The sequence below is a fragment of the Hemiscyllium ocellatum genome, chromosome 31, assembly GCF_020745735.1.
Source record: "Hemiscyllium ocellatum isolate sHemOce1 chromosome 31, sHemOce1.pat.X.cur, whole genome shotgun sequence".
In the NCBI taxonomy this organism is placed as follows: Eukaryota; Metazoa; Chordata; class Chondrichthyes; order Orectolobiformes; family Hemiscylliidae; genus Hemiscyllium; species Hemiscyllium ocellatum.
The window spans coordinates 16,293,382-16,313,605 of NC_083431.1; the positions used below are offsets into that span (position 1 = coordinate 16,293,382).

The 20,224-nt window shown below is 43.6% G+C and overlaps 1 protein-coding gene across 3 annotated transcripts in view; it reads right to left on the reverse strand.

Moving 5' to 3' along the window:
* cuedc1b (CUE domain containing 1b) overlaps window positions 1–20,224 on the reverse strand; it is a 155,575-nt gene that overhangs the window by 19,888 nt on the left and 115,463 nt on the right. For all 3 annotated transcript variants that reach the window (XM_060847719.1, XM_060847720.1, XM_060847721.1), the window contains exons 3-5: window positions 10,427–10,554; window positions 7,224–7,350; window positions 1,350–1,521 (exon numbers count right to left, since the gene is read on the reverse strand). In XM_060847719.1, coding sequence (XP_060703702.1) covers window positions 1,350–1,521; window positions 7,224–7,350; window positions 10,427–10,554 — 427 coding nt within the window. The remainder of the gene's footprint in view (window positions 1–1,349; window positions 1,522–7,223; window positions 7,351–10,426; window positions 10,555–20,224) is intronic.

The window sequence follows — 20,224 nt, forward strand, 5'->3', positions numbered from 1 at the left end:
AGAGGAGAGGTGGCTATGAGTCACTCCATGTTCAATTAACCTTGCTGACATTCAACATCCACATGAGTGGCCAGTCAACAAAGAGATACCATTAGCCTGCATTTATGAAACCCAGTTTCCAGTATATGAAGGAAAGAGAAAGATAAAAGGATGATCAGACGGTTTAGCCTCTCCTACATACAAGTGAAATACTATCCTGGGAAATCTTTCTGATCCAGTGTTACATCACAGTGTACTGAAGTAACAACTTGTATACAGTGTTCACTTGTATCTGCCATACTGAACAACACCTGTAGGTGGAGCTGTAAGAAGGAACCAAGCAGAAAGCTTGTTAGTGGCTACGTTAATAAAGCAACTATTGTATTCTGCTTTGTCTGGAGCTGTTTCCAAATCCCAGGAACTTCACCATGTAGTATACATACTAAAATGTATGGCACTTGGGGTATGGGACAAGGAGAAATGGCAATGCCAATCGCTGTGCCTGAGTTGAATTAGTCATGCCCTGATACCTATACCAGGTACAACGTTCCTTTCAAGAATCCCTTAAGGATTGATCACCCTGGTTCAGGTCAAAGCACTATGTAAAGCTGGCTGGAGATGCTGAAAGACTGAGTGGTCTTCATAGCTGAAACGTGATGATAATGCCAGAGTAAAATTCATTGCCACATGAAACCTGAAAGGCTTTAGGAGGGTGGGACCGAACGGGATCACCAATGTGATTGCATGGTCAAAGTGGTATCTGATTTGAAAGAGATTATTTCAACCCGATCAATTGGAATTCAGTGAAAACTAAAATCAGGCTGAGAATGAATCTGCAGATGATCTGAATCTGCCTGGGCAGATTGACGTTAAAATTGTGCAAATAAAAATCAATATTGCCTCAGGAAAATGAGGATAGTCATATTTTTATCCATTTCCTTCCTAGTTAAGGAATGCATGACATCTTCCATTTTCAACAAGGATGGCTATGCCCAGCTCCTACAAAGTAACAGTAGTTCGGCTCCTACTTCTTCTCCATCAGGGGAAGAGCCTCCCGACCCTGTAGGAATTTGCATTTCTCAGTCCAAGAACTGAACAGTGGTTGTTAGATTGTGGTGGCATAGCCAAGTGGATTCCTAACAAATACATCCTCACATCCAGATTAAAGATCAGCCTAAACATTGCTTGGATCCTTACATGGAGAAAGGTCACTTGGGACTAACGTACAGAGGTACCTCTCACTGGAACTACAATTTTCTGGCTTCCAGAGTGAGACAGAAAAACAGACAGAAAAGTGTGGAGGTACAATGACAGTCTTCCTACTTCAGCTATCACAAAGCTTCCTTCTCCCATTGTGTGGGTTGCCTCACCTTTTTCCAGTGCCTGTAAGAACTCCCGATTCCGCTGCAACTCCTTCATGAACTCCTCATTCTGCAGGAAGAGCGCAATCCGCTCATCCTCCAGGTACTGCTTCAGTTTTCGCTCCTGCTCGAGTGATCCTTGTGACTCCTGGCCGCTCCCACGATGGGCTTTCTGAGAGTTCTGCAGGGTAGGAGCATACTTTCTCATTAATGATGACAAGTATTACTTCTATGTCAAAATGCATACTGTGCCCACGTCATCAAACTCAAGGGCCTGGTGTGTAGTCAGGATTTGCACTGTATGGTACTGCAGGCCGACCTGAGTGGCAGCCATAGAGTCATACAGCACGGAAACGGACCCTTCGTTCAATTCGTCTATATTGACCAGGTATCCTAAATTAATCTAATCCCATCTGCTAGGCCCATATCCCTCTAAATTTTTCCTATTCATATACCCAGCCTTTTAAATGTTGTAATTGTATCAGCCTCCACCACCATACAGCTCATTCCATACACGCACCACCCTCTGCATGAGATGTTGCCCCTTAGGTTCCTTTTAAATCTTTCCCCTCTCACCGTAAAACTATGCCCTCTAGTTTTAGGTTCTTCCGCCCCAGGCAAAGACTTTGTCTATTTAGTCTATCCGTGCCCCTTATGATTTTATAAACCTCTATGTCACCCCTCAGCCTCCGAATATCCAAGGGAAACAGCCCCAGCCTGTTCTGCCTCTCCCAATAACTCAAACTCTCCAAACCAGGCAACGTCCTTGCAAACCTTTTCTGCACTGTCTCAAGATTAACAACATCCTTACTATAGCAGGGAGACCGGAATTGAACATAGTATTCCGAAAGTGGCCTAACCAATGTCCTGTACAGTCGCAACATGATATCTCAAGTCAGTTGGCTTGCTGATCTCCACAGGAGGTTTTTAATGTAACCTGGAATAAAGGAGTGAACATTTGATTGATAAAAGTACAACACCTGCAAGCTGTACATCTCTAATTGTTTACCCACAAAATCGGTTTCTATTCCATCGGCCAGGCACTGCTCCTTTAGTCTGGGAGGGCTTGACAATTGGTGTTTGCTTTGAATTGCTCAGCAAGCGCCCCCATAATGCTTTGGTGTACTCTTCTCCCTCCCATCTAGAGAGACAATGATATGTGCTATAAATATATTACTTGAATTCTGGTTCGGCAATAAGAGGAGAAACCTATATTTGCGTGCGATACACTTTCAGATTGGAGACGGACTATCATTCCATACACAAAAAGTAGCCAGCCAGGGAGAGAACCAGTGTTCAGCTCCTTCCTGTTAGTATGTTGATTGATTAGCTGGGCTCTGAAAATGCATTTGTGCTCCAGACTCTTGTATATTATGCTTTTTGGTCCACTCCTTTCAACAAGGTAGTTGAAATCTAATTGTGAATAGGTCATCGACAGCGGAATTCACAGAATCACTACAGTGTGATAACAGGACACTTTGGCCCAACAAGTCCACACCAACCCTCCAAAGAGTATCCCTACCCTATTACTCGGCATTTCCCCTGACTAATGCACCTAAGCCTAGGTATCCCTGAACACTATGGGCAATTTAGCACGGCCAATTCACATAACCTGCACATCTCTGGACTGTGGGAGGAGACCAGAACACCCGGAGGAAACCCAAGCAGACACAGCGCAAACTCCACACACACAGTTGTCAGAGGTTGGAATTGAACCCAGGTCCCTGGCGCTGTGGGGCAGCAGTGCTAACCATCGAGCCATCATGCCACCCATAACCTTAGGACACCTTTGGAATTGTAAGGGTGCCTTTGCTGCCCAAAAGAATTGCCAAGTGAAAAGGCCTTAAAGCATTATTGAGAACTTCCTTTGTACAAAGCAAGCAAGGGACCTAATGTCTAGTTTAGGCAGCCATCAAGAACACCTGAAGAAATGAATTAATCCAATACTAGGTCAAGATTTTTAATGCTTCACTTCCGAAAATGGTACTCCCCAACTCCAATCCCAGCCAACCATTTTCAGGTGTAGAGAGGTAAAATTTCCCCTCTGTGATATTCAAACACCAGATTCACTAAAGTGGACAGACAATAGTTTCAGCCAAGATATTATCTCACCAGAGGAGCCTGATTTTACATTTATCTTCAATCAAGACAGTCAGTAGGCAAATTGTTCTTATCGCGGGCAGAGGTGGGGGGAGGCAAAGCAGATTGAAGGCTCACATTTCAGTCACATATTCACATTTGGCTACATGTGCCAAATTGGCATTAAAAGGCATTTGATATTTGAGGGAGCATGGGAAATTATTCTGACATTCGACAGATGTTACAAAACAAAAGTCAGGCCTGTGGGAGTGCAGAAGGGGTGATACAGTATGATACACCTGCTCCTCCAGCCCCAGAAAAACAAAATATTGCTGGGTCTTTTTAGCTCCCTTTCATCATAACTGGGCACGTTCTTCAACCTATACAGTTGCGAGTGAGTGCAGTGATTGCTGTGAACATGACACTCATTTGTACTTCAGAATTCCAACCCAAGTCATAAAGCTACAATTCACCTGAAACAGGCAGGTGCACTGGCCACCCTTTTCAGGGTCTTACCCCAAGATGGCAGTAGTTTGATTACCAGGGTTACTGGAACAGGAAGTGATGCAGCACCACTTTCGAGCCATCGCCTCTGGGTTTGTATCAGTGTTTATAACTTGATCAAAAACGTATTTTTTTTTAAAACATGGTTTCAAGCACGATTGAGTATGGAACAATTTAGTGGCAGAAGATGCACAACACTGGATATTGTTCACATTGAGGTGGCATCAATTTGTTCACTCAACTCACATTCCATAATGGACAGTTGTAAAATGTTCTCTCTCCACTGAGCACCTGTGCATATCTTTAGTCCAATATGGGCCTGATTCATTCTAAAGCAAATAACTTCGCCACAAAAATATAATAAACACTCCAACATGTTACCAATCTCTATTTTCTCAATTTCTAAAACTCCAAGCTCAGTTTCTCTTTTTATGAAGACAACAACTACCTGCATGCCAGAAGGTAATGTTGCGGCTGTACAGGACATTGGTTAGGCCACTTTCGGAATATATTGTGCAACTTTGGTTTCCCTCCTATTAGAAGGATGTTGTGAAACTTGAAAGGGTTCAGAAAAGATGCCAGAGTTGGCGGATTTGAGCTATAGGGAGAGACTGAACAGTTTAGGGCTGTTTTCCCTGCAGCGTCAGAGGCTGAGGGTGACCTTATAGAGGTTTACAAAATCCTGAGGAGCATGGATAGGGTACATAGGCAAGGTCTTTCCTTGGGGTGGGGGAGTCCAGAACTAGAGGGCATAGGTTTAGTGTAAGAGCAGAAAGATTTAAAAGGAACCTAAGGGGCAACTTTCTTATACCGAGGATGATGCTTGCATGGAATGAGCTGCCACAAGTGGTGGTGGAGGCTGGTACAATTACAACAATTAAAAGGCATCTGGATGTGTACAGGGCAACTCCCATATCCCTGGAATTGTTTTCTGCAGTTTCAGTTACCCGTGGTTTACCATGGACCAAACATATTATATGGAACCTTCCAGAACCAGGGAGCGGGGGCTGCTGGGAAGGTAAATTTCCCATTTAAATGAATGGGTTGATTCCTATCCATGGTTTCAGGCTTCCGCAGTAGGACTTGGAACTTATCCCTGCAGGAATGGGGGGGAACTACTGCATATGAACAGTAAGGGTTTAGAGGGATATGGGTCAAGTACTGGCAAATGGGACCAGATTAATTCAGGTTACCTGGTCGGCATGAATGAGTTGGTCTGAAGGGTCTGTTTCCTTGCTGTACATCTCTATGACTTGAAGCACTTAAATTTATTAGGGGATACACACTTGATGATTCTGTGTTCTTGACACATATTGTGAAGCAGCAAAAACATCTACTGAGACCTCGGGTGTAGATACAATGTGCCTGCCAGGATATTTTTGCCCACTGATTTATGCCAGGAGCGAAAATAATCAAAACAGAAGGGCCAATGTCTTGAGGTGTGCAAACTGTCCCCCTGTTGAGAGGGTTATCCAACATTTCTCAACAGGACTAAGAACTTGCTTGTTAATGAGTGGCCAGGGTTTCACCTTGCTCTTTGCTGTTCCTTTTTATCTGTCTCTATCTATTATACCACCATCACAGCTCCACTAAGCTTTTAATTAGTCCAATGCTTTCCTGAATGAACTTTCATTCTCCATAAAGTTCAGCTCATGCCAAAGTTCTGCTACCCACCAAATCTCACTCAACAGCAACAGGCATTTATCATGAGAATATAAAAAAACAGCAGCCAGAATAAGTAGGCCATTTGGGCTCCCTCGACCTTGTTCTGGAGTCAACAAAATCATGGTTAGTGTGACTGTCGCCTCAAATTCCCATTTCCATTTAATTCCAATAACCACTACCTAGCCTCTCGCTAGAAACGTTCCCCTTAAGGTCTTTGGCTATGTGCGTGGGCAGCAGCTTCAAGGTTTCGAGTGAGTTGATCAGCGTTGACACACACCGATCAGGGCATTAACTTCTGGTTCTAGAGGCTGATGTTGCGCATGGATCTCAGAGGCCCATTCAGCCAGAAAGAGAAGTTACACTCTTTGTTAGTCAAGAATCTAACTTCCTCAGCCTGAAAAACATCTAATGACCCCATCTCCACTGCCCTACATTGAAGAAAATTACAAAGTCGTGACCTTCTGACAGAAAAAGATTTCTCCCTATCTCTGTCTTCAATTGGACAGCCCTGAATTTTAGACTCTATCTTCTGTTTTAGTTTTAGTGTCTCCCACAAGGGGGAAACCATCCTTTCGGCATCCACTCACTTAACTCCTCTCAGGATCTTATATCTCAAAAGAGATCACCTCTCATTCTTCTAAATTCCATTGGATAATGGCTCAGCCCACCCAACCTTCTTCATTAGACAATCCCCCTCCAGGTATCAGTTGAGTGAACCTTCTCCGAACCAATTCTAACATACTTACATCCTTTGCTAAATAATGAATCTAAAACTGCACATAATACGCCAGACTGTAGCACTGCCAATGCTTTATTTAACTGCAGCAAAACATTCCAACTTGTATATTCCAGTTCCCTTGCAATAAACAACAATGTCCCATTTGCCTTCCCAAACACTTCTTTCCCCTGCATTCCAACTAGTCTCTTTAGAACAATGAAATATCACAAGGTCTCTCTCAGGAACACTACCAAATAAGATTTGACACTCATCACGTGAGATATTAGGACAGGCTTGGGGGAGGCGTTGGGGTAAGTGGCATTATCGCTGGACTGTTAACCCAGAGACCCAGGTCATGTTCTGGGGACCCAGCTCAAATCCTGCCACAGCAGATGCTGGAGTTTGAATGTAATAAAAATCTGGAATTAAGAATCTAACGCTGACCATAAATCAATTGTTGGAAGAACCCATTTAGTTCACTAATGTCCTTTAGGGAAGAAAATTGCCATCCTTACCTGGCCACATTGCAAGTTCAGACCTGCAGCAATATGGTGGACTCTTACCTGCCCTCTGGGTAATTAAGAATGGGGAATAGATGCTGGTACGGCCAGCAATGCCCTCATCCCATGAATGAATAAGGAAAACAAGTGACCAAAAGACTATTTAAAGAATTTAGGTGTTAAGGACGACTGCATTGTAGAAGGGGAAAGAAATACAGAACTTGGGAATGGCCTACGGTGCTCAAGAACCAACCAACTGAAGCAAAATCACTAATTGATAGACATTTCTACAAAGACTGAGACCCAGATGGTGGCTCTGTTCTTGGGTGGAGTTTAATGCAGCCTTCAGCATTAACCCTTTCAGAACCATTATCTATAAAACAGGCTTCTTTGTGACAGTTACAGAATCATGCTCACCTGCACCACATCAAGCTGTTGAGGTAAAATTCGCAGAAAATCGTCAGGCAGGTTACCGAGTAATGGCGGATTCCAATTCCGATAGCGCGCTTTCGAGTGGTTCCCACCAGAGCTTTGTGCGTCAACCCTGGGGTCACAATGGAATAACCAGGAATGTAACTCCAGCTTTGACATGCTGCTTTGTGTACACATCCATGTGATATAGCAAAGGGTTACAAAATGTCAAAATGGGCGTACATCAGTGGTAAGGAGAAGATTCTTAGGGACAGAATTTCCTCGCATTTGGAAAGGAATGGACTTATTGGGGATAGTCAGCATAGCTTTGAGCAGGGGAGGGTCTTGGCTCATAAAGTAAAATCGAGTTTTCTTTGACAAACTGACAAAGGTGATTGATCAGGGTAGACCAGCTGATGATGTCTCCATGGGCTTTACTAAAGCATTCGACAAGGTCCCTTATGGTAGGTTGTTCCAGAAGATTAAATCACTTGAGATTCATCTGAGTTGGTAAGTTGGATACAATATTGGTCTGGTCAAAGAAGATGGAGGGTAGTTGTGGAGGGGTGTTTTTCTGACTGGGGGTCTGTGACCAGTGCTGTTCTGCAAGGATCAGTTCTGGGACCTCTGTTGTTTGTAGCACATATATGAAAATGTAGGTGGTCTGATTAGTAAGTCTGCAGACAACACAAAACTTAGCGGTGTTGTTGGATAATAAGGAAGATTGTCAAAAGATTCAGCAGGATATGGATCAGTTGGAATGTTCTGGACAGAGGAGTAGAAGATGGAATTTAATCCAGACGCGTGTGAGGTGATGCATTTTGGGAGGTCAAATGCAAAGACAAAGTATACAGTAAATGGCAGGATCATCAGGAACATTGATTTACTCGGGGATCTTGGGTTAAAAGTCCAAAGCTCCCAGCAAGTGACAACACAAACAGATAAAATGGGATACTGCATCCTTACTTTCATCGGATAGGGCATTGAGTATGAAAGTTAGCAAGTCAGTTGCAGCTGTATAAAACTTTAGTTAGACCACACTTGGAGAATTGTGTGCAGTTCTAGTTACCACACTACAGGAAGGATTTGGAGAGGGTGCAAAAGATGTTTACCAGGATGTTGCCGGGATTGGAGTGTATTAACTATAAGGAGAGGCTGGACAAACTTGGATTATTTTCACTAGGGCATCGGAGACTATGTAGCGACTTGATAGATGTTTATAAAATTATGAGAGGGATGAATGGATAGTAGGAGTCTTTTTCTCAGGATGGAAATGTCAAATACTAGAGGGCATAGGATTAAGGTAAGAGTGGGCAAATTTAAAAGGAGATCTGTTTTTGCACAATGCCTGGGGTGGTGGCAGAAGCAGGTACCACAGCAATGTTTAAGAAACAGTTAAATAGACACACGAACAGTCAGAGATAGAGGTAGTTGGACCGTATGTAGGCAGATAGAGTTTAGAATAGCATCATGGTCGGCACAAATGTGATGGACCGAAGGGCCTGTTCCTGTGCTGTATTGTTCTTTGTCAAGCTTAGAAACAGGCCATTCAGGCCAACTAATCCATGCTAGCGTTTATGCTCTATCCAAGTCTCTTCTCATCCCTTTGTCTTTCAGTGCACCAGTGACACTGCACCACCTTCCATCAGCTGCAGCTACACTAGCATCAGGCTCTGGTTATGTGACAGGTTTTCATTGATGCTGATTATGCAATCCTGATTTAAAAATCCTATCACCAGGAAGTGAAGCTGTCAACAGGAAATGTTGCACAAAGGGACTCCAGAACAAGAGTGGTCTTCAGATGAAGCAAATTTGTAGGGGTGAATGGCAGTGCAACACTTGATGAAATTCAGTCCCTAATTTAAAGTAATACATTCTTGCCCTTGTCTTTATGTAGTACTTCATTTTTGTGGCAATGCAGTTAAATAGCAAGGTCTGTTGTAATTTGGTAAAGAGTTGGTTGGAGCTTACAAAATTCTCTTCAGTATAAGCTGAAGAACTGGGAGATACAAAATCAAGAACTAAACGCTACCACTGGCACAACAATATAATTACAGCATGACACATTTACACAGGATCTTTCCATTGTACACTGGGACATAAGGGCTTAAAGTGAAACAGTGAAACAAAAGTGCAATGACAACATGAAAAAAAAGTAAGTTTTTTTATAGAAAGTGACTGCGTAAGTAAGAGCTATAATATATTTATAGTTATGAATTTTGCTTTACAACACACTTCTGTTCAAACAGAGACTGCCCTCTGATTGCAGCTTGTGTTTGGAAAGAATTTGCACATAGGAGCAGGCAACTTAGTTGAAATGAACAGCACTGACCCAATTAAACCAATGCTGGATAAGCACATGATGGAGAAAGGAATAAAAGGGAAATGCAGATTAACTGAAATAGGTATGCAAGGTTCATTGTGGAGTATAAACCAATTACAACTCCAATTTAAAGTCTTACACTCTTGCCTTTATTTTTAGATAACAATTTTTTTTATAGTTAAACAGCAAAATTGCTGCAACTTGGAGTTGTTCTAAGCCACTAAGCTTCCTTTCAGTTCAAGCTGAGGAACTTGAAGATGCAAAGCAGAGGACTAGATATCAATGACACTGGGATGTGGACATCACTGACAAGGCCAGTATTTATTGCCCATCCCTGACTGTTCCGAGGGAAGGTGGTGGTACACTGGATCATTAAACTGCTGCAGTCATTGGGATGTCACACCATCCACAGTGCTATCGGGAAGGGTGTTTCAGGATTTTGACCCAGCAATGCTGCCAGGCTTTGCAACATCATGGCAATTCCTATCACATCCAAACGGTGTCTTCCCCACAAGAAAAATAATAAAACGGATTTCAAAATGATGACCAGATACTTCAGTGGTATTGGCCACCAGCTACCATAACTATTGCTATTTATGATTCAAACTGAAGGAGAAGTGACCTCTCTGTTTATCTAGTTCAGTAAAGAAGGATCTGACATTGAAGGATTGCTGAATCCAAGGCAATTTAAGAACATTGTGGGTATTGGCAAATGGTGTAATGTCACTCAAAATCCAGGAGGTGGCCTTGGTGCCACTCTGGTGTTGACTGAAAGATAGTGTAAATGGACATTGCCAGCTTGGAACTGTAAAAATGGCGGAAAGTGTCACCCACATCCTAAGCCAAGGCAGAGTGTGTGACTGTTGACGACAATTATGCTGCTTACCGTCGAGGTGGCAGTGGGGGGAGCTGCGGATAGCCCTGGTCAAAAACATGCGTGTCATAGGCAGGAGGAGAGTACACAGGGGGAGGCTCTTCATCAGAACTGTCCGGTTCTAGCGTTCTCTCCAAAATCTGGATGAGGGAAAAAGGAGAAAATGCAAGTTAAGCTTATGCAAAATTTTACCCGACTGCATAATTCTCTGTCTACATTAAAACAAAAAGTGCCTAGTTTCGAACAGCCTTCAGCTAAAGTCTGCAAGTATCTCTGCGAAAGGAGCATCTCCAGAAATAAAACCCTTACTTAACAAGCCAAGTTTGAAACATCACTAACAGATCATCCCTCATCTTTTTAAAATACAATGCAAATTTGTGCCTTCATAATTGAAGCCTTTCAAAACCCCAATATCATTTTGGTGAGTAGGTACCCTATTCCCACCCTTGGGCAATCTCCCCTCTCCATTTGTGGTATCGAAAACTGACCCCAATACTCAAACTGCCGTGTGATCAATGCTTTACTCCTGAAGCATTGTTCTTTTGCCATTCGTTCCAGGCTCTTCAAAACAAAAGCCAAAGACCTTTTTGATGACCTTCTGTCCCTGGGCCCTGGGTTTTAGTGTTTTGAATATATAGTCTTCCAAATCACATTGCAAACTGCTGGAAGACCAATCTCTTGCTATTTTGAAAATGTACTGATACACCATTCTCAGAATACCTCACACACTCCCATATTAAACTCCTTATGCTGTAGATTTATCTAATCACTACATGCCTTTGCACTTCCTATTCCTACACAGAACCATGACCACCTTAGGGGAAAATAAATTCCCATTTCACTCTCAAAAATGCAACTACCTAGTCTTAACCTTCCATTTGTCACAATACTTCTGCAACCTCCACTAATCTCTTCAATCACATCCACATTTGATATTCTGGTGTCCACTAAAATGATTACTCTCTCTCAGACATGGCTTCTGTTCTGGCCCTCATCACTCATTACCTTAAAAGTCGAAGGGACATAAGCTTGCAGAGATATGACAGACAATTGATTTGGCCATTCACCACCAGATCAGATTGGACCACATAAAGCACCATTATATCCTGCTCTCATCAGCTAAAAAAATGGTCTCTATTCCAGAATCATCTGGAATGCAAAGATACCCTCCAAACTTCTTCTCTCTATTGCAAACCACCTTCTCCTAGATCTTGCATTCCTATCCTTAACAAACACAAGGCGATTGTAAAATCTTTTTAGCTCCAAGATTGAGAACAACTGATCAGCTGCCTCTACAGATTACACCCATCCATCAGAGCAAACATTCCCTCAGATTCTCTGCATCCTCTCCCATTTCTCCAAGCTTACTGCATCCAGGTGACCCACCTTTTGTTCTCACGACAGTTCTTGTTCAAAACGTGCCTCAGGTGCTGACCACTTCTGTAGTCACCCTCAGAAAGACAACCTGAACTCTGGCAAATTGTCAACCCATGTCTTCTCTAGCATTGTTGAATAATCCGTCAGTTCTCAAATCTATGCTCACCTCTCTCAGAATTTCATGTTTGGTTCACTTCCATTAGCTTTGCCCCCCACTGCCAATGGTACTGAAGTGGTTCTTATCCAAGTCACAAATTGCAGCTTGTGAGACTGTGAAAAAGGTGAACCTCCCTCCCCGGTTAGTCTGCAGTGTTTGATATGAATGACCACATGATGAATCTTTCAATGCCTCTCCATTATTGTCCAGGTGGCTGGGACTTGGTCCAGTTCTTGTTTATGCAGTCATAGCCAAAGAATGAACTGCAATGACTTTCTTTCCTGCTCTTGCTCTATTACCACAGGCACCTTCCCCTGGATTGATTCATGGTTCCTGCTAATTCTCGCTGCCCTTCAACAACATAAACCAAAAACACATCACTCATCACGCACATGCTGAAGAAACCCTTTTGTATCTTACCAATAACACCTCTCAACTCTGACCTGAAATTATTTGTCTGCTTCTCCAGTATTCAGTGTGGGATATGTAATTGTTTTACTCCAATTAAATATTGGGAAAACAGAGGCTATTGTTTTTGGTCACCATCACAAACTCTGTTGCCTACCAACTGCTCCTATCAGAGTTTGTTAGTAACAAGGCTATTCTCAACCTTGCTATCATAGTTGTTCCTGAAATGGACTTCTGACCACTTATTTGCATCATCACAAAAACTACTAAAACCACACAGCAGTGGTTTCCTCGTGCCGTGACTGGTCAAGGTTGTTCCTCCCACATTCTACGATCTGTAAATATTAAATCATCTTAAACTCTAGAACCTGTGCGTTAACTTTCATCAAGTCTTGGTCATCCTCCACTACTGTACTTGCTAGGACCTCAGCTGGATTCCAGTCATATAGCATGAATTTTTAAATTCTCATTGTTGTTTTCAAATCCTTCCATGACCTCATCCCATTTCATCTCTTGAATCTTCTCCTGTCCTACAACCTTTTGAGATACCTGCACACCTTCCATTCTGGCCTCTTAATTTTTCCTAATTTTGATCACTTCACCATTGGTGGCTATGCCTGTAGTTGCTTTGACCCTAAAATTTGGGGTTCCCACCAAATCACTCTTTCCTCCTTTACAATGTTCATCAGAACCAACCTCTTTGACTAACCTTTTGATTATTTGCCCCAAGATCTCCTTACGTAGTTTGATCTAAACTTTGTGATGTCAAGGCATGTTCAAGTTACTATGTTAAAGTTGTTGTATAAATAGAAGGTATTATTATCTTCTAACAAGAAATATCTGCAGATTGATCAGTAAATGATATAAGAACATGGAAACTGGGAACAGCAGCAGGTCATTCAGCCTGCTTGACATTCAAGTAGATCATGACTGATCTTTGACTTCAACACCTCTTTCCCACATTATCCTTGTACAGAGTTACAGTTGAACACAACAGAAACAGACCCTTTGGACCAATTTGTCCATGCTAACCAAATATCTGAAATTAATCTAGTCCCATTTGCCAGCGTTTGGCTCATATGCCTTGAAACCCCTCCTATTCATCTACCCATCCAGATGCCTTTTAAATGTTGTATTTGTATCAGCCTCTACTATTCCCTCTGGCAGCTCACTCCATACATGGTCCACCCTCTGCGTGAACAAGTTGCCCCTCACGTCCCCTTTATATCATTCCCCTCTCACCTGACAGTTATGCTCTCTAAGTTTGGGCTCCCCTACCCTGGGAAAAGTCTGTGGCTACCCAACCTATCCATGTCCCTCATGACTTTATAAACCTCTCTAAAGGTCACCCACTCAGCCTCTGGCGCTCCAGTATCCTGATAGCTTTAACATCTAGAGATCTACTAATCTCTGACAGGACTATACTCAGCTCTTTGGGATCGAGAATTCCAAAGATTCCCCATCCTCCGAATAAAACTATTCCTCCTTATCTCAGTCCTTAATGTTCTCACTCTTGCTCTGTTATGTGTTCCTTGGTTTTAGAACCCTCTCTCCCTGCAGCCAGGGAACTATCCTTCTTGGAGCCCTGTAAGAATTGTGCATGTTTCAATGTGATAACCTCTCATTCTTCTAAACTCCAGAGAATAAAGACCCAGTCTGTTCAATCCCACCTCATAGGACCATCCCACCATCCCAGGGATCAGGCTGGTGAACCTTTGTAGCTCTCTCTTTACTGCAAATATATCATTTCTTAGGTAAGATCAAAACTGCATAAAAATATTCTTGATGTGGCCTCATCAAGGCTCTGAACAATTGCTGCGAGAGTTCTTTACTACGGAGTAACATTACAGGTAAACATACCTGTAATGTTACGTTTTCATGTTGAAACACCAGAACCCCAATAGATACCTGGGAAAGACACCTGTTAAATCCTGCTGAGGAGAGATTATTCGCTTTATTGCAGGACTGTCTCAAAAATTACCAACACCTCCCCAGGTTACCTCCAATTCTGTGCACACTTCTTTTTCAAATTAATGTCTGCTTGAAATCCTTGGTAATTTGGTCATAACATTTATTACTACTGAGACATTTGCATATTAAACATTCCTTTCCAAAGCCCCAGGCTCATTAACTTCAAATCAGAAACAAGAAAATAATTGGGACGTACTTATCTGGGCCTCTTAACTGTATAGGTTTAAAAGCTACAATTTATACACTCATCTTAAGGGTTTTCAAAGTTTGGTCCCCACCTCAATCATGGACATTTCATTCCAGCAGTGCCACCTTTTTAATGAAACTATGAATGCTGAGAATGTGAAATAAGAACAGCAAAATACTGATAACATACCATAGGTCAGTCAACAGCTCTGGTAAAGAGGGCAAAAGTGAGTACTGCAGATGCTGGAAATCAGTGTCTAAGTTAGAGTGGTGCTGGAAAAGCACAGCAGGTCAGGCAGCATCCAAGGAGCAGGAAAAATCGATCTTTCGGGCAAAAGCCCGTCATCACGTCAATTTTCCTGCTCCTCGGATGCTGCCTGACCTGCTGTGCTTTTCCAGCACCACTCTAATTTAAGCTCTGTTAAAGAAACATGGATTATAACATTTGCCAGAACTGATTCATGCCAACTTGTTAACCTGATCTTTCTCCTTACAGTTTCTGATTAGCCCACTGTGTCCTTCCAACAATTTAAAATTTTACCGAGTCCCACACGGTGCTCACTCTTTGCATTAGAACGCTTCCTGGTATCAATCCTAAATCTGTTGTAAACACTTTTAACCCTGAGCATTGCTGAAAAATAGACATGTCATTGGCATTTTACATCTTGCTCTGATCAGGGCAATGCATAAATGCCAGATTTTAAAGGGAGCAACAAGGTATACTGCATGGAACAAAAGGTGCTGATTATTTGATTAGTTAACTTGTTTTTCAATTCATTCTTGAGATTTGGTCTGCAGTGGCTGGGCCAGCCTTTATTGTTCATCCTGCGCTGCCCTGGAGGTGGTGATGGTGAGCTGCCTTCTTGAACTGCTGCAATCCATTTGGTGTCCACAATGCTGATAGTGAGGGAGTTACAGGATCCAATAACAATGAAGGAATGGCCGTGTACTTCCAAGGCAGGATGGCTTGGAAGGAAACTTGCAGATGGCAGTGTTTCTATTTATTTGCTTACCTCCTCCTTCTGGATGGTCTTGGTGGTGGGTTTAGAAGGTGGAAGAGGACTGGTTCATTAGCTGAGGTGTAGTGGTAGGTGGGAACCAGTAGAAGGTTGGTCTGCCAATGTCTGACCTGATGCCAGGAGACTTGATGTAATCTGGAATCAATGTTGAGTGCTTCCAGAGAACTCCCTTCATGTGTACACCACTGTCCTCCAAATTGACTCTTGCATTTACAGAGGGCCTCATTTTGCCAAAAGATGTCAATTCAGTTAACAAAATGAATGGCTTTGAAAACAGTCCCAATTGTTATATAAACATCGACGTAAATATATATTTTCATGTGAATAGTTTATAATCCAGAGGTGAACATAAACATTTCCTCAGGTATTTTCCTGCAATCAGAGCAGTCCATTGACTTTAAAATGGAGCATTCATTAGGTTGATATTTCAGGTTGACAGTTAATGTGTGTACACACATTGCAATCTATCGACCTGCCATCAATGGATTTCCCCAAAAAGACCGTCAGTGTCACAGTCTGTTTGATGTTCAAGGGGTAACCAGTCATTCAGGCCCAGGTTCTGGGGTCGATCCACATTCCAATTAACCAACCAGGCCGAATGGGAGGTGTGGTACTGGAGTGGTTCTCTGGCAATCCAATGGGCTTGACAAGTAGTTCAGGAAACCAGGACAAATCTCACTATGGCAATGAGAGCGTTTGAACGGAGTTGAAAAGAACATTGCAGAAGTAGAACCTGGTATGGCTTTTGACAAAAGTGACCAACAAACAAGAAGCTTGTTGTCAAATATCCAACAGTATCTTTAATGCATGTCAGGCAGGTAAATTTACCACCTGAACTCCAGGCCCACAGCTGTCTGAAATGGCCTAACAAGCTGGTTTTATCAAACCCATCTTCTGATGCCAATGCACAATGGACAGTAAATGCCGGTCTTTGCAGTAACAGTCACACCCAGGAACAAAGAATGTTGTTTTGAAATTCCGAATGAGTCTGGGAAATTTGACATGTTTTGACAATTGAAGAAACTATCCTACAATTACACGTAACAAGAATTATAGCAATCATTTGCATCAGTCTTTCAAAAGAAGAGGATTGCTCGAAGTCCATCAGCCAGCACACTCTGGAGGCAGCGATTGTTAATGTCACTCCTGAAATACTGAAAGCTTGTTCAGTCGAACGTGTCCTTCCCTCCAGTAGTTCCCATGCAGTCTGCAGCACATACAGATGATCCCCAGTTCACACAGTCTGCAGTAAAGGTCTCCAACTCTACTCTTCCACATACCTTGGTTCCGTTAATAAACATTTTTGTAAAAGATACTAGAGTCAGCTCAACCTGCAGCCATGACCAGCTTAAGTGCTTTTTTAGATTAGATTAGATTACATTACAGTGTGGAAACAGGCCCTTCGGCCCAACAAGTCCACACCGACCCGCCAAAGCGCAACCCACCCATACCCCTACATTTACCCCTTGTCTAACACTGCGGGCAATTTATCCTGGCCAATTCACCTGACCCGCACATCTTCGGACAGTGGGAGGAAACCGGAGCACCCGGAGGAAACCCACGCAGACACGGGGAGAATGTGCAAACTCCATACAGTCAGTCGCTGGAGGCAGGAATTGAACCCGGGTCTCTGGCGCTGTGAGGCAGCAGTGCTAACCACTGTGCCACCGTGCCCCTTTAAAAAATCATTCTTGTGAGGTGGGTATTACTAGGCAGGCCAGCATTTATTGCCCATCTCCAATTGCCTTGGTGGTAGTGAGCTTGACCCACTGCGGCCCTTGAGATGTTGATCCACCAACACAACTGTTGGTAATGGAGCTCCAGGACTTCGGCCCTGCAATAGGGGAGGCATGACGCAATCATTCCAGCAGACGGTCTGAAACTTGGAGGGGAACCTGCAGATGGGGCTGTTCCCACGTGCCATTAAACTTCTGGACGGTAGAGGTTGTGGTTTCGAACAGTGCCAGGCTGAAGCAGGTTTGGTGAGTTACTGCAGTGCATCCTGTAAACAGTACACACTGCTGCCACCTCGCATTAGTGGCGAGGGGAGTGAACGTTAAAAGGGTGAATAGGTGCCAAACCAAGCAGGCTTTATCTGCTCAAGGGTGAAAGTGAGGACTGCAGATGCTGGAGATCAGAGCTGAAAATGTGTTGCTGGAAAAACGCAGCAGGTCAGGTAGCATCCAAGGAGCAGGAGAATCAATGTTTCGGGCATGAGCCCTTCTTCAGGAATGAGGAGTGTGTGCCAAGCAGGCTAAGATAAAAGGTAGGGAGGACGGACTTGGGAAAGGGGCGTTGGAAATGCGATAGCTGGAAGGAGGTTAAGATGAGGGTGATAGGCTGGAGTGGGGGTGGGGGCGGAGAGGTCAGGAAGATGATTGTAGGTTAGGAAGGTGGTGCTGAGTTCGAGGGTTGGGACTGAGACAAGGTTGGGGGGGGAAAGAGAGGGGAAATGAGGAAACTGGAGAAATCTGAGTTCATCCCTTGTGGTTGGAGGGTTCCTAGGCGGAAGATGAGGTGCTCTTCCTCGAGCTGTCGTGTTGCTATGGCCTGGCGATGGAGGAGTCCAAGGACCTGCATGTCCTTGGTGGAGTGGGAGGGGGAGTTGAAGTGTTGAGCCACAGGGCGGTTGGTCCAGGCGTCCCAGAGATGTTCTCTGAAACGTTCTGCAAATATAGGTGGCCTGTCTCTCCAATATAGAGGAGGCCACATCGGGTGCAGCGGATGCAGTAAATGGTGTGTATGGAGGTGCAGGTGAATTTGTGGTGGATATGGAAGGATCCCTTGGGGCCTTGGAGGGAAGTAAGGGGAGAGGTGTGGACGCAAGTTTTGCATTTCTTGCCAACCACTCCCTCCGTGACTCCCTTGTCAGATCCACACCCCCCACCAACCCAACCTCCACTCCCGGCACCTTCCCCTGCAACCGCAAGATTCTCCTGCTCCTTGGATGCTGCCTGACCTGCTGCACTTTTCCAGCAACACATTTTCAGCGTGCTCAATGGTGTCAAGTTTCACCAGTGTTGCTGAAGCTGGTGAATGTAAGTAAAGAGTATTCCCTCATACCCCTGTCTTACACCTTGTAGATGTGGACAGGCACCAGGGAGACAGGTCGTATTACTCACCAGAGAATTCTGAGCTTCTGACCCACACTTATCACCACACGGCTCATCCAGCTCAGTTTCTGGTCAGTAGTAATCCCAAAGATATTCATACTGGAGGATTCAGGAATCATAATAGAATTGAATATTGCAGGACAATGGTTAGCTTTTCTTATTGGAGTTGCTCATTGCCTGCCTCTTGTGTGGCCCAAATGTCACTTGCCACATTTCAGCCTAAACCTGGATATTGTCCAGGTCTTGCTGCAAACAGACACAGATTATTTAAGTATCTGAGGAGTTGTGAATGGTGCTGAAAACTGTGCAATCAGCAAACATCCCCACTTTTGATCTCACAAAGGAAGGAAGCCGCTGATGATGTTTGATCTTGGGTACTACCCTGAGAAACTCCCACAGTGATATTCTGGGACTGAGATGGCTGGCCTCCCACAGTCACAACCATCATCTTGTGTGCTGGGTATGACACTAGCCAGTTGGACGTGTTTTCCCGCCAATTCCCACTGACTCCCAGTTTGCGTGGGCAGCTTGAAACCACACTCAGGTCAACTGTTGCCTTAATGTTGAGGAGAGTCACTCTCACCTCACCTGTGCAGTTCAGCTCTTCTGTCCATGTTTGGACTACGGCTCTAATACAATCAGGAGTGGAGCGGTCTCAGCCTGAAGGGATATATGATAGACAGATGAACAGAAGTACCCAAAAGTGGAGTGGAGTCTGAAATAATGAATGGTCTTGGTTAATCTGCAGCCAGAACACAACCTTTCCACTTCAGCATGTGCTTTGCAGTTCCTAACAAGTGTGCGCTTGGCACAGTTGGTGCCCCTCTCACTGCTCAATTAAGGATTCAGTCCCTGCTTGAGTCTACAATCTAGACTGAAGATTCAGTACAGTAACAGAAGGAATGCTGTCATCCTGGGGGCATCAGCTGAGAGGCTGATCAGAGTCCATTCTAATAAAGAGCAAGTTCACTTGGTATTCTGGCCAATAACCATTCCTCTTAAACACCTCCAAAAACTAGATTCAGGGGCAACTGATTTTGTATTTTGAGAGACCTTAGCCGGTGATGCAACAACCGTAGCTGCATTTCAAAATAATTCACAGTATGTGAGGTGTTTTGGGGAGTGTTGGTGAGCTTACTAAGGTGCTGTTTGCAATTTGGCTGCTATGTTTCTGACTGTACAACAGCAATTGCATTTCAAAATTGCACAACACCAGGTTATAGTCCAAGAGGTTGATTTGGAAGCACTAGCTTTCGGAGCACAGCTCCTTCATCAGATACCTGACAAAGGAGCAGCGCTTCCAAATAAATCTGTCGGACTATAACCTGGTGCTGTGTGATTTTTAACTTTGTCCACCCCAGTCCAACACCAGCTCCTGCACATCACTTCAAAAGTATACATCAGGCCTAAACACTTTCAGTCGTCCTGATTTTCTAAATGATGCCAAAGAAATATAACGTTTTCTTTGAACTGTAACTTCATTCCTGAAACAGCCGGAGCTCAAATTATTATGGATTCGTGATAGTTCTGCTTTTCCCAATTTTAGTTTTATCTGTTGCTCCTTTTTGCAAAAGTCCTT